The following is a 12,843-nucleotide window of genomic DNA, read 5'->3' on the forward strand; positions in this document are numbered from 1 at the left end:
TCTCATAAATTTAATAAAACAAAATATTAAAAACTCAATTCTGGAAAAATTATCTTCATAATGAACAACGAAATCCTCTTACTATTTCATAATATGCCTGCTTAGAGAACAAAAGTAAACATGCTAAATAGCATCCTATTACCAGTGCTCTAGGCATCAGTGTGAAAACTCTGAAGAAAAACTTTATCTCACTCCCTAGATATTTATAGAGCACCTATGTCGCTGGTAGCAAGGTACAAAACAGTGTCTCTTAGTTCATGTACTTTTACCTTTTTTCTTCATTTTTTCAGTCCTTGGAAGATTACTTTATATAATGTTGGTCTTTAAAGGTAAGCTAAGTAATGAAAATAGAAATGAGATACCATCAAATAGGTAATAATATCACAATGGCAACAATGATCAGTAATATTACAAAGCTTCCATGCAGGGGAAAGTGAGAAGTGCCTTGGTTCCTATCAAGAAAATCAGGAGATGATGTCTGTAATGTTTAGAAAAGCACTGAGGAGTCAGGTTAGTTGACAAGAAGGCAATAGCACTTTTATTAACTCCATAAATACACAGCTCTACCTATCTTTCTTCAGGCTTCTGAAAGTATCTCGTTCACTCCCAGCAAGTTCAGAGGCTTAGCAATGCCATGAGCTCAGTCACTCCCATATTAAAATTATCTCATCTCCTTTGCATAGTTTTTTCCATAATATCTATTCTTACAATGCAGCCAGAAGATGTTTTCATTTTTGCTTCACATAAATCAGTTAAAATCTATTCCAGATCTCACTTTGATGTGAAACAAATACCCTTCTAACAGAGGGTTTGATTCAATGCACATTTGAGTCAATTAAAAATTCCCTTTGACTTCAGTGGATGCAGGAGCAGGCCCAGAATAAACCATGCACTGTTTTCAACCACACCAGATTCCAGCTTCATGTCCTTACCTTAAAGGCCCTTCATACTATGTATCTCCCAACTTATCAACTTATGTCTCTTATCATTTTACCTACATTCCCTGAGCTCTGCCACTAATATAAACCCTATATGCTTTTCCATTTCTCCTATAAATGTGTCTGTGCTTTCCTCCACACTTCCCCTGCATGAAAATGCTTCTCGTAATTGCTATCATCTCTTCCTTCCTTCGCTCCAGGACCCTCTGCTGTATGTCCTACAAAGGAATCAGCCCATAATTGTAGACTAGATTGTGTGGCTGTTGGGAATAACTGCTTTTATATTTTAAATCTTTCTGATGATTTTGAACCATCCGAAACCATCAAGGTATACAAAAGTTAATCTGTGTAACTGCATGATCTTATCATTTCCTTCATCCTCTCTTCGCTCTTCCATCCGTTTGTTGCTTCTTCTTTCAAGTTAGATTTTAAGATGTTTTGGGCAAGTGCCATGTCTTTCTGGGGTTTTCACAGCCTCCAGCAGAATGGGGCACTGTCCTTTGGGGGCAATTGTGCATTATTGAATATTGATTGTTTCCCCTTGTAATGTTTGAGCTCATATTTACAAAGATATAGTGCCTTTCATCCCAAAGATTCTGATTACGTTCTACAGATTATTTGTATGCGGCATCACTGAAACGCAGCCACTTCTGAGGTAGAAATGAGGCCAGGTCAGGGGAAGAGAGAATGAGGAAATATAAAAGACTTTTCCTAAAAGTAATAAATATTAGGAAAACTTTCACTTAAATTGGGAGATGAAATGTAAACAAAGTTATCATCCTTCTTACTGGTATCTGTGGACGTTATGATGTCACAAAAACAAGCATATGACTTCATGGGAATAAACAGCAGAAGCAGAAGATCTTCTAGGGTGAAATGCATCCCTGGTAGAATGCCAGGACAAGGCCTATGAACCATTAAAGTTCCACTTGAATCCTCAGAAAAGATTTCTGTTAGACTACTTTATGCTGACCTTCTGCATCAGAGTGACTTTCACTTAAAAAGAGTAGACATTTTTTTTAATTGAGTCATCTAAAAAAGTACAGATTGGCAGAACTTCTTTATCCGTACTGGGAATCCTCACTTTGAGTGTTTAATGCTGACGGAGAAGTAAAATTATTGGAATATAATTTTTCTTCATTTCGCTAAACTTTCTGTAAATATAGAATTCAATTTAATAAACTTTAATATTGTACTGAAGTTATCAGTTACCTCTAAAACTGTTTTAATAGGGCCCCCCATCTTTCAAAATAAAGTGACACTACCTTACACAGCAACCAGAAAGTCTAGCCAGACTACCAATACTAATTCTCATTTACCCTGGCACCCTTTATACCACTCTGACAGTGTAAATGAGCTTTAATATAAATAAGAATCAGGCTCATAAGGTATATCCTAAAATTTCATTCATTTGAATGATCATACTCCAGGATTTACACTGTCAAAATACATAGATTATTTGTCTGTAATGAAAGGGTTCAAATAGGTCAAGTGTGTAGAAGTGACACTGAAGGTAGATACATGATAGTAGGAGAGCTAAAAATATGTACAAAAAGGAAGGACCGTACCCTTCTGCTCCTTTCCATAGCACTTCAACAACAGTACCATTAACCTGACAAAAATTCTGGTTATCTTAATTTTACTGCTTTTTCTGGAAAACATTGTATGTGCAAAAGGAAAAGGAGTACTTGTGGCACCTTAGAGACTAACCACTGGAGGCATGAACTAGATCCTTTGGCTAGAATGGTGTTGTAATTGAAATCAATACATATGAAAATGTAGAAAAAATCCAAAAACGTTCATAATAATTTAAATTGGTATTCTATTATTGTTTAATAGTGCAATTAAAACTGAGATTAAATTTTTTAATCTCATAATTAATCGCAATTAATTTTTTTAATCATTTGACAGCCCTAATTTAATCATCATCACTTTGTCTAGTCTCAGTTTATGGTAGTCTTGGACCTGTGACTGGCAGATTGTTTTTTACTACCCTCAAGATTTTTGGGGGTAAAATTCAGGACATTTTTTTCTTTGAGGTTAAATATAATTAAAAGAACATCTTTATAAACTGATGGTATGACTTAAAGCAGTGGTTCTCAAGCTTTTGTACTGGTACCCCCTTTCACACAGCAAGCCTCTGAGTGTGACCCCCCTTATAAATTAAAAACACTTTTTAATATATTTAACACCATTATAAATGCTGGTGGTAATGCGGGTTTGAGGTGGAGGCTGGCAACTCGCAACCTCCCACGTAATAACCTTGCAACCTCCTGAGGGGTCACAGCCCCCAGTTTGAGAACCTCTGATTTACCTGTATTTTCTTTTTGCATTACAGATCCTACTTTCTGTCAGTGCAAATGTGAGCTTAATGGCCTCAACAAGCTGAATGAAACATTTTTAGCCACATTATGATAGATTTTCAATATGTATCAAAATGATGATAGACATGCACAATGACAGTATTGTGTATTTATTAAAGATGAGCTTTGAACTTTTTCTTCATGCTCTCATTTGATGTAGTTTGCCACTAGAAACATGTGCAGAGTACTTTGATATGCAGACCTCTTAATTGACAAAATAGAAGTAATCTGCAAAGGTTTTGTGAATTTCCTGTTCACTCACAATAAGTAGAGAGATGCACTGAAGATATTTCTAATGTATGTTCACTGAATATATTAATAGTACTGTTCATTCTACCATCCAGTTTATACATAGTTATAATATGAAAAATGTTCATGCCTCATTTCTCAGATATACTGTCTCAAATAATGTTAAAGCAAGGCAACAAATACATAAATGTATTTGACTTGCACATCTTGTTATCTGAGATGTGCCAGAGGCAGAGAGTCTTCACTTTGAAACTGACATGTTTGTAAGTTCCATAATTATTTTTCTTCCTTGTTGCAATCATTTTGTTAAGGGAGGAATTCTGCAAGCATGTGTTCTATAGAGGCACTTCGAAAAACAATATTGGCCATCCCCTGACATCAGGTTTTACAGAAAGCTTTACTATAAAGTTCAGTTCTAAGGCTCCATATGTTAAACTGAAGTAATTTATTGTATAAAACTGTGACAGTTGCGACCAAGGTAAATCTCCTCTGAACTGAGATATATGCCATATGAGGCACAAGTGGAAGTTACATTGTGCAACTGAGCATGGGACATTTCCTCCTGCAACAAGGTTTTCCTAGAAGTTACTAAATTGGAAAGTGAAAGAGTGATGAAAATGTCCTGTATAGCCTAGAACCGAAAATGGTATGGGCAGGGATGCAATTAAAACTGAAGAAGATGGACATCAGAAGAGAAAATTCCAGCAGTTAGAGAGCACAAGGTCAAGAGTCTGAGAAGATAATAATCATTACCACTGAGAGTCTGTCATTCTGGAAAAGAAACCTAGCTGGCTGCAGCAGATGATCTTAAGTAGGCCAAGGAGTCTGACTCTCCGGGCCAGTTCTACCTCTGGCGTTATTAGTTTGGTCTCACCTCTTGCCTTTTGTGGTCATTAACCATATGAGGTGATTTTGTTGAGGTGAGTGGAATAGAACTGAGAGAATTTGAAAAGGCACTGTAGACTGGTGAGTGAGCTTAACTTTTTTTTTCCTTGAAAAGTTCACCATGTTTGCCATCCTCATGAGAAATTTGAGAGGTTGGTTGAGTGGCTTTATTGTAGAACCTGGAGTGCATGAGGAAGATCAGAAAGGCCTGGAATAGTAGTAGTATGTGTGTTTGTGGGTGGGCATGCAGAAATCAAAGAAGCTCTGAACAGCCAAAGGGAGGGGGATTGCCGTCTAGCCTTAGATCCAATGTCTTCAAGGGTAATTTCAGTGTTAGACCACTAGGCAGATAGAACAAAATTCTTGGTCTAAAACTGACAAGCTTGGATGAGAAAATTACCTGAACTCACCAACAAATTGTAACAATATTGGATATAATTAAAAAAATTAAAAATAACCTATGAATGCCCAGGATGATGCCTAGAGTGATGTTGCTGTGTCTTGTGCCCTGATAGGGAAGTAGTCACATTTCACATTATTTCACAAATGTCACATTTCACATTATTTGTGGAAGAGATCATGTTTAATAAAATACTGCCACAGTGTGTACTCATATGCTGTGATTCAAAATGAGGGGCCCATATTACAATCCAGCATGAAATGGAATATATGGTAAACTACAGAAAGAGTGGAGCCAAAGGCAAATGGAGTATCTGAGAGATTATGGAAATGCGGATTTGACACGGGAAGAAGAGATTTTTTGCTGTGTAGTGAATGAATTGGGGAAATGAAAGATGGTAACAGAAGTGAAGAAAGCAGGAATGTTGACAAGAGTGATTGGAGCTAAATCATCAAGGACGAGAGATGTTTTGGAGTGACATAGAAAGTTGGTATTCAGCCTTTGAAAGCTAACAGAGCTGCTTCCTCATTGAATGAGATCAGAGAGAGTCACAAAGTAATCACAGTATAGTGCGTTAATACTGAATTGTGAGGGTTGTGCTGTGAGGTTGTTCTATTCAGTGACGAAGCAGCCCCCTTAGAATTTCTCACCCACCCCTTTCCCCTGGTTGCTGAAAGGGAGGAGTATCCTCTTTGCATCTTTGGCTTGCTCTCCTTCTTTCTGAGAATAAAGAGTGCCTCCCCTCTGTTTTTCTCCCACCCCTACCAACCTTCCAGGTTGTTGAGAAAGAGCAAGTTGCCCCATTGTTGCTGGGAGAGGTAAGAGTTTCCCCTGTCTATCTTCTCACATTCTGGCTTTGAAAGAGAACGCATCCATAGCTCATCCTTTCCCTCCTTGCTTTCCGTTCCTGACTACAAGGGGATGGAAAATCTTTCTTTCTTTCTTTTCCCACACTACCTATGAGTTTGCTCAGCATTTCCTAAACCAGCATGCCTGTATCAGGCAGTTGTAGTTTTCAAGTCCCAAGTACCTTTTAAAATGACATGTGTCAAGTATATGAACACATGAAATGAGTGAGCTTTTTCTGATTCAGCCTGTCTCCCAATCTAAAACTGATATATTAATGATAATTCTTGGCACATAATATAAACACCTTTCATCTACCTGTGAGAGAGGGAAATATTGTTACCCCTAGTTTATAGTTGGGGGAACTGAGCCACCGAGATGGGAAGTGACATGCCCAAATTTAGGCAGAAAGTGAGTGGGGTGAATTGGGAATACACTCCACGTTTCTTGATTCCATGTCCCATGCATTAGCTACAACATCGTCCTTCCCCTGTTTTTACCTTTATTGCTTTCTCACCTCCCTTTGTCTCTCTTGAGTTCCAATTTCTATTGTGACTCTTCCTTTCACGAAGTTGTTTAGCCTCAGCCTCTCCAATGGTCTTTTTCTCCACTATCCTCACTGGCCCACACTCCCATCAATCCTTTCCCTTCCCTCCATTTTTATGACCTCTCTCACGCAGATTGCCTGCCCCCAATTTGTGCAACCCAGAATCTGTCTTTCCTCCAAACATTGTCACCTACCATCAGCTCCTGACACAAGAGAACCATAGGGTAGAGTGTATCTATGTGGGAAGACATAGAACTGTCTGCTTTGCTGCTACAGTACAGGATCAGGAGAGTCAGCAAATATTAGGCGCCAACACAGCTGGTCCTGACTGCTTTCTCATTCCCCTTTCCCACTGTGCTGCACTAAGAGGCACAGTAGGGGCAATGAAGCCAGTGATGGGAGCAGTAAGAAAGGAGGAGGAGGAAGGTTTGAGTACCTGTGCAGCAGTCCTAAGAGTCACCACTAGTAGCCAGAAGAGAAAATTGGAGGGGAAACAGTGTTCACTCCCCGCACCCATGGGGATGCAGCAAGGACAGTGTGACTGTCTCTCCAACTGAGTAAAACTTGGCACATATGGACAGTTAAGAGAGCCTTCTCATTTGCACCCTATTACCTCTCCCTAGATGCTAGAAAAAATGAGAACAGAATGCTCGGACTATGGACTCCATGTCAGCCATATGCACAACCTTACAGGGATGAAATGTCAACTATTGCTGATGTACAGAACAGCCACAGTGCTTTACACTTAGAATGTTATACGCAGAGTTATGGTCAAGTATTACATATTGTATTGTCAAAAGAAAAGGAGTACTTGTGGCACCTTAGAGACTAACTAACAAATCTATTTGAGCATAAGCTTTCGTGATGAAGTGAGCTTTAGCTCACGAAAGCTTATGCTCAAATAAATTTGTTAGTCTCTAAGGTGCCACAAGTACTCCTTTTCTTTTTGCAGATACAGACTAACACGGCTGATACTCTGAAAAATATTGAATTGTGATTCTGTAGGCACAGAGGTCCCTCTAATGAGTGAGCTTAACTATGTGGCTGTAGTTACAGTGAGAGTTATTTGAAATGAGGTCTGTTCTTTGGCTACAGCAGTCAAAGGACGTTAATAAATAATTCCCAGCAAGATAATTTGAACAAACATTCCCCTAAAACATTGTGCTACAAAGCAGAACCTAGAAAGAGACGTTAATTGGCATATTTACATTCCCCTGGGAGACGGAGAGGGAAGATTTGCATGAAAGAAAATTAAGTATATGGCTCTGAAGGATGAGATTGAAGGTGGGATTGGTATTCTTAACAGATGTCATTTGAACTGAAGTGAAAGAAATGTTGGTATGGTTGGTTCAGTTTTTTGCATAAGTACAATATCGCTCAACCTGCCAAGTCCCAAAGGTAAGACAGAATATATGAAGAAGACCCAAAATGAGGGATGCGCAATATATTTATACTGGAAACTCTTTTATACTAGAAGAAATCCTGTCAAATTGGAATATAGTTAATTGTAAAACATGAGGCCTCTTGATTACTTTGGGAACAGCAACCACAGTTTCTTTTTTTTTAAAAAAAAAAATTCTCTCTTGTTGCTGTGTGAAAATCCTACACAAATAAGGGAAATGGACTATAGTGAAAGGATGAAATTGATATATACAAAGTGCTGTCAAATCTGAAAGCAACTAAACTGAAAACTAGAGAATTATTTTTTAACCTAATCTCTTTCAGTTACAGTAATCCCATGTGGTATTTATGACAGGTAAACCAAATATCCAAGCAAATTGATTTTAAATTGATGGTTTAAAATTATGTGGAAATCATTCCCTCAAAGTAGAGACCCTTTTCTGTTACTTCAATCCCATGATTTCTGCCTTTCTGAGAGAACACTTTTTTTTTTTTTTTTTTTTTTGCACACTGATAATAGAAAGTGAGTTCAGAATGCTAAGGAATTACACTGCTATGCATGTTTCCTTTGAAACAGCAAATTAGATGTACAACATGATTTTGCTTCCATTTCAAAGAATAATATGCAGAGCTGGAAATCCATCTGTTTGCTCTTGCTAGCACCACTTGAGACTCCTATGTGTTAAACTGGCTTTTGCTACTTCAAAGTATGTTTGAATTCTTCGTTGTGCATATAGCACACACACAAAGCAAACATTCCTTACAATATCAGCAGCTCATATTTCTGTTTATTCTACTTGTAAGTGAAAACAATTTGTTCTTGCTATTTACTGTTTTATTTTGCACCATGTTTTATTTTAGCTATGACAGTGAGGGTCGTCTCACAAATGTTACGTTTCCAACTGGAGTGGTCACTAACCTTCACGGAGAAATGGAAAGGGCCATTACAGTGGACATTGAATCATCTAGCAGAGAGGAAGACGTCAGCATCACTTCAAACTTATCATCAATTGATTCTTTCTATACCATGGTTCAAGGTACTGTAAACAAAACCACAGGTATTTATAATCAGATTTTTTTTCCGTGCATAATGTATTCAGATCAGCTGCCTAAATGGGTACATTAGCACAGCAGACGTTAGTGAAAATATTACAGTTCAAGGACCTTAGACGGAGGGAGTAGATACGAGGATGTAATTAACTCTTCTTTATTATCTAACCAACAAGCTCTTGGTTTTGGAAACAAACTTTGGGATCAGGCATAGAGGATACCTAGTCTGCCAATAAATAATGACGAAAGACCACGGGGGAGAGGGGGGGAATGGGGGAAAGAATTGGTTTAAAAATGGTTTGACATTGGATCTGAGATTTAAGGTAGTTTGTGAAGCTACAGCAGCACGTTCTAGCAGCACTCACAGTGCACTTAGTATTTCGCAAATACAGTAAAATATAATGATACAATAAAGAATATACTTTTGACAGTCTAAAAGAACTACTCTGAAAGTGTGATTTTTTTTCCAAAGCGCCTAAGTGACTTTGAGCACAGGTCCCATTGTAAGTCAAATGGATTTGTGCTCCAAATCACTTAGGGCTAGATTCAAAGGGACTTGGGCACGTAAGTCGAATATTTAGGCACCTCTGACATTTACAAAACCACTACTCAGCTGCTGCCTAACCCTGTAGGTGCCTAAAGTCCCCTAGGCACCTAAGTTTCTGCTGGTGGGCATGCGTGAAGCTGCCTAAGTCCTGTCATTGCTGAGCTGCTCGGTGCACTAACTCATGCCTAATCCCCAGCAGGATTCTCAAACGAGGCATTCTCCTGCCTATCACCTTGCCTGTGGGCCCAGTCTGGTAGGTGTGCTCTGAGCATCCTTAACCCTCACAAAAGTCACTTGAGAGGGTGGGAGAGTGTGAGTGTGAGTGTATCCCAGAATATCCAATAGCTCAGTGGTTAGGGAACTCCCCAGGATGTGGGAGAGTTAGGTTCAAGTCCCTATTGCAATGAATATTTAATTATTTGTACCAACTGGAACAGCTCCAACAGGAGAGACTGAGGAAGGCACCCCCTAGAATACTCAATAGTCTGGTAATTAGGGCACTTATCTGGAATATGGGAAACCTGGCTTCAAGTCCCAGCTCCGACTCAGGCAGTGGGGGGAGTTAAACCCACATCTCCCACATCCCAGGTGAGTGCCCTAACCACTGGGCTATTGGCTATAAGCGGGGGGAGAATGTGTCTCTGTGGCTTAGGTGCCTAACTCCAGGAGAGGATTCATGGCTATAAATCCTGATTGGAAGGAAGCACCTCCTCATAGCCTATTAGATGCTTAAGACTCTTTGTGGATCTAGGCATTAAACCTCTCCCTTTTCCTCTGCATTTCAGTGGTGGCTAGTTTAGCTGGCTCCCCACTCAGCTTGCTGGCTTCTGTGAATCCCCTCCTTAAACACCTGACTCTCCACATACAATGCCTGGGGAGTCTGGGTCTGTCAAAACCACTGGGTGGTAGAGGGCCTAGGAGTTGGGTGCTGAGCATTGCTGTGCCTACGTTCCCTGTGTGAATGTAGCCTGTAGATACTTTTAAAAATCTCACCCTGCATATATTAGTCAAATAAATGTCAGTATATAATGTCAAGACTTTATGTACTTGCATATGTGAATGCATGAAAAAGCCAGATTTTTAACCCATGTAAGTAGTGTGTTTTTATACTTTGTTTCATTTTCAGATCAGTTAAGGAACAGCTACCAGATTGGCTATGATGGCTCCCTCAGAATTATCTATGCCAGTGGCATGGATTCACACTACCAAACAGAACCGCATGTCTTAGCTGGCACAGCCAATCCAACAGTAGCAAAAAGAAACATGACTCTCCCAGGAGAGAATGGACAGAATTTAGTAGAATGGAGATTCCGAAAAGAACAAGCCCAAGGAAAAGTCAATGTGTTTGGACGAAAGCTAAGGGTGAGTAAATGTTCGAGTATGTATGATACCGACGGCATTTGGTGTTCATGAGTGGTAACATAGGCACAATTCAATGGGCACTGCTATTCCTGAGCCACAGAATATGTAGAATATATAGTCCCACGGTAGAGCTGAAAGTAGCCATGGTTACTACTTTACCTATTGGGTAGTGTTTTTTCTTTCTTTAATTGCTCTTGTCTTTTCCGTGGTCTCTCTTTGTTGAACATAGAATCATAGAATATCAGGGTTGGAAGGCACCTCAGGAGGTCATCTAGTCCAACCCCCTGCTCAAAAGCAGGACCAATCCCCAATTAAATCATCCCAGCCAGGGCTTTGTCAAGCCTGACCTTAAAAACTTCTAAGGAAGGAGATTCCACCACCTCCCTAGGCAATGCATTCCAGTGTTTCACCACCCTCCTAGTGAAAAAGTTTTTCCTAATATCCAACCTAAACCTCCCCCACTGCAACTTGAGACCATTACTCCTTGTCCTGTCCTCTTCTACCACTGAGAATAGTCTAGAACCATCCTCTCTGGAACCACCTCTCAGGTAGTTGAAAGCAGCTATCAATTGGCATCTAATATCATGGAATGAGTCAGCATTTAGTAGTAGTAGTAGTTGTAGTATTATCATACTGCCTAGGATCCCAAGTCATGGACTAGGACCCCATTGTGCTAGGTACTGTAGACATACAGAGCAAAAGATGTTCCCTGCCCCAAAAAGCTTACAATCTAAGTGTAAGAAAAGAAACAACCGATGGATCCAGATAGACGAGGGGAATACAAGGAAAGAAAGAGACAATATTGGTCAGCCATGAAGGGCTCTGAAAGTGCATAGAACCATCTTAGGTTTGATGTGTTAGAGAACTGGGACTCAGTGGAAGGATGCAAAGAGAGAGGTTATACGGTCAAAGTGATGGGCTAGGAAAATTACCTTTGCAGCAACATTCCGAATGGATATGAGTGGGGCAAGAATGCATTCGTCCAGGACCGAGAGAAGAATGTTGCAGTAATTGAGACATAAGATGATGAGAGTTCAGATGAGAGTTTTGCCGTGTGGGTGGATAGGAAAGGCCATATTTTCGAGATATTATGCAGAAAGAATCAGCAAGATTTAGACATAGGTGGAATGCGAGGACCTAAAGAAAGAGAAGTCTGAGATGAAGATGACCCCCAGGTTACCGGCCTGAGTGACAAGCAGAATGGTATTGTCCACAGTAATTGAAAAAGGAGGTAACAGGGAAGACTTGGCAGTGGGGAGCGATTGAGAGGTTTGTTTTAGCCATGTTAATCTTGAGTTGATGACTAGACATTCACAAGGAGATGTCAGAGATTTTAGTTTGGACAAAAGGATACAGGTCTGGAGTGGAAAGGTAGATCTGTGAGTCATCAGCATAGAGATGTCAGTTGAATTTGAATCTTGATAACGTCATGGAATTTCTGTATTTGAAGATAACTTTTACTATCTTTGGTAACACTTCCTGCCATAACACTAGTGCAATCCTAGGATCTCATTCTTTTTAAAAAAATACTGAAAGTTGCAACAATACATATTTCTGGAAGAAAAGTCTTAATTTTGTTTCCAAAAATAACCCTCTAATATGTGCCTTTTACCGTCTTGTTAGGTTTTTTCTCCTTATTATACAGTAGGCAAAATGTATTCAGCAGGCAAACTATGATTTACAACAGTCATTTGATAAAGACAACATAGATTAAGCACTCAGAATTAGGTTGCCAGGAGACCACCTCAAGACCACAATAGAAATCTGAATTACTATTGGAATTACACCTAATTCTTTTAAATCAATCTTTGGTGGTTCATCAAATAAAGGTGAATAACTTCAGTCTGGTCCTCTTGACTAGTTATAGGTAATGTGCCATTTTAAAAATTTCATTAGGGACAAAGGAGAAAAGAAAAACACCCTTGCATCTCATATTCCTCCTCATCTCCCCAACCCCAAGAAAAATTGATTTTTTTTTCTGACAAGGAAAAACAATTATTTACAGTGATGGTTGCTCAGCGTAGGCAAAACCCTACCTAGTTTTGGCACCTGCTGTTTCTTGCTAAGGGAATGAAAAAGGAAAGCAGCTCACCTAAAAGAAAGGGAACTTGGCCCAGACAGAAATCTTGCACTCTCTTTTTAAGTATTACTGTGTTCAGCCTGAGGGTCACATTCCTTTTCTCCTTAGCATTGTAGCTTTCATCTCCACAAACGATTTGTCTTCTCTGGTTCATAACCATTTCATTGTGCAACAA

At 39.4% G+C, this 12,843-nt stretch overlaps 1 protein-coding gene across 38 annotated transcripts in view; it reads left to right on the forward strand.

The window, feature by feature from the left end:
* The window catches only part of TENM3 (teneurin transmembrane protein 3), a 2,220,601-nt gene that overhangs the window by 2,188,947 nt on the left and 18,811 nt on the right, over positions 1–12,843 (forward strand). For 26 of the 38 annotated variants that reach the window (XM_075127819.1, XM_075127816.1, XM_075127814.1 and 23 more), the window contains 2 exons: positions 8,491–8,687; positions 10,353–10,588. In XM_075127819.1, the coding sequence (XP_074983920.1) occupies positions 8,491–8,687; positions 10,353–10,588 (433 nt within the window). The remainder of the gene's footprint in view (positions 1–8,490; positions 8,688–10,352; positions 10,589–12,843) is intronic. The other 12 variants (XM_075127830.1, XM_075127826.1, XM_075127829.1 and 9 more) reach the window with 1 other exon arrangement.

This window comes from Caretta caretta, chromosome 4, assembly GCF_965140235.1.
Source record: "Caretta caretta isolate rCarCar2 chromosome 4, rCarCar1.hap1, whole genome shotgun sequence".
Taxonomy (NCBI): domain Eukaryota; kingdom Metazoa; phylum Chordata; order Testudines; family Cheloniidae; genus Caretta; species Caretta caretta.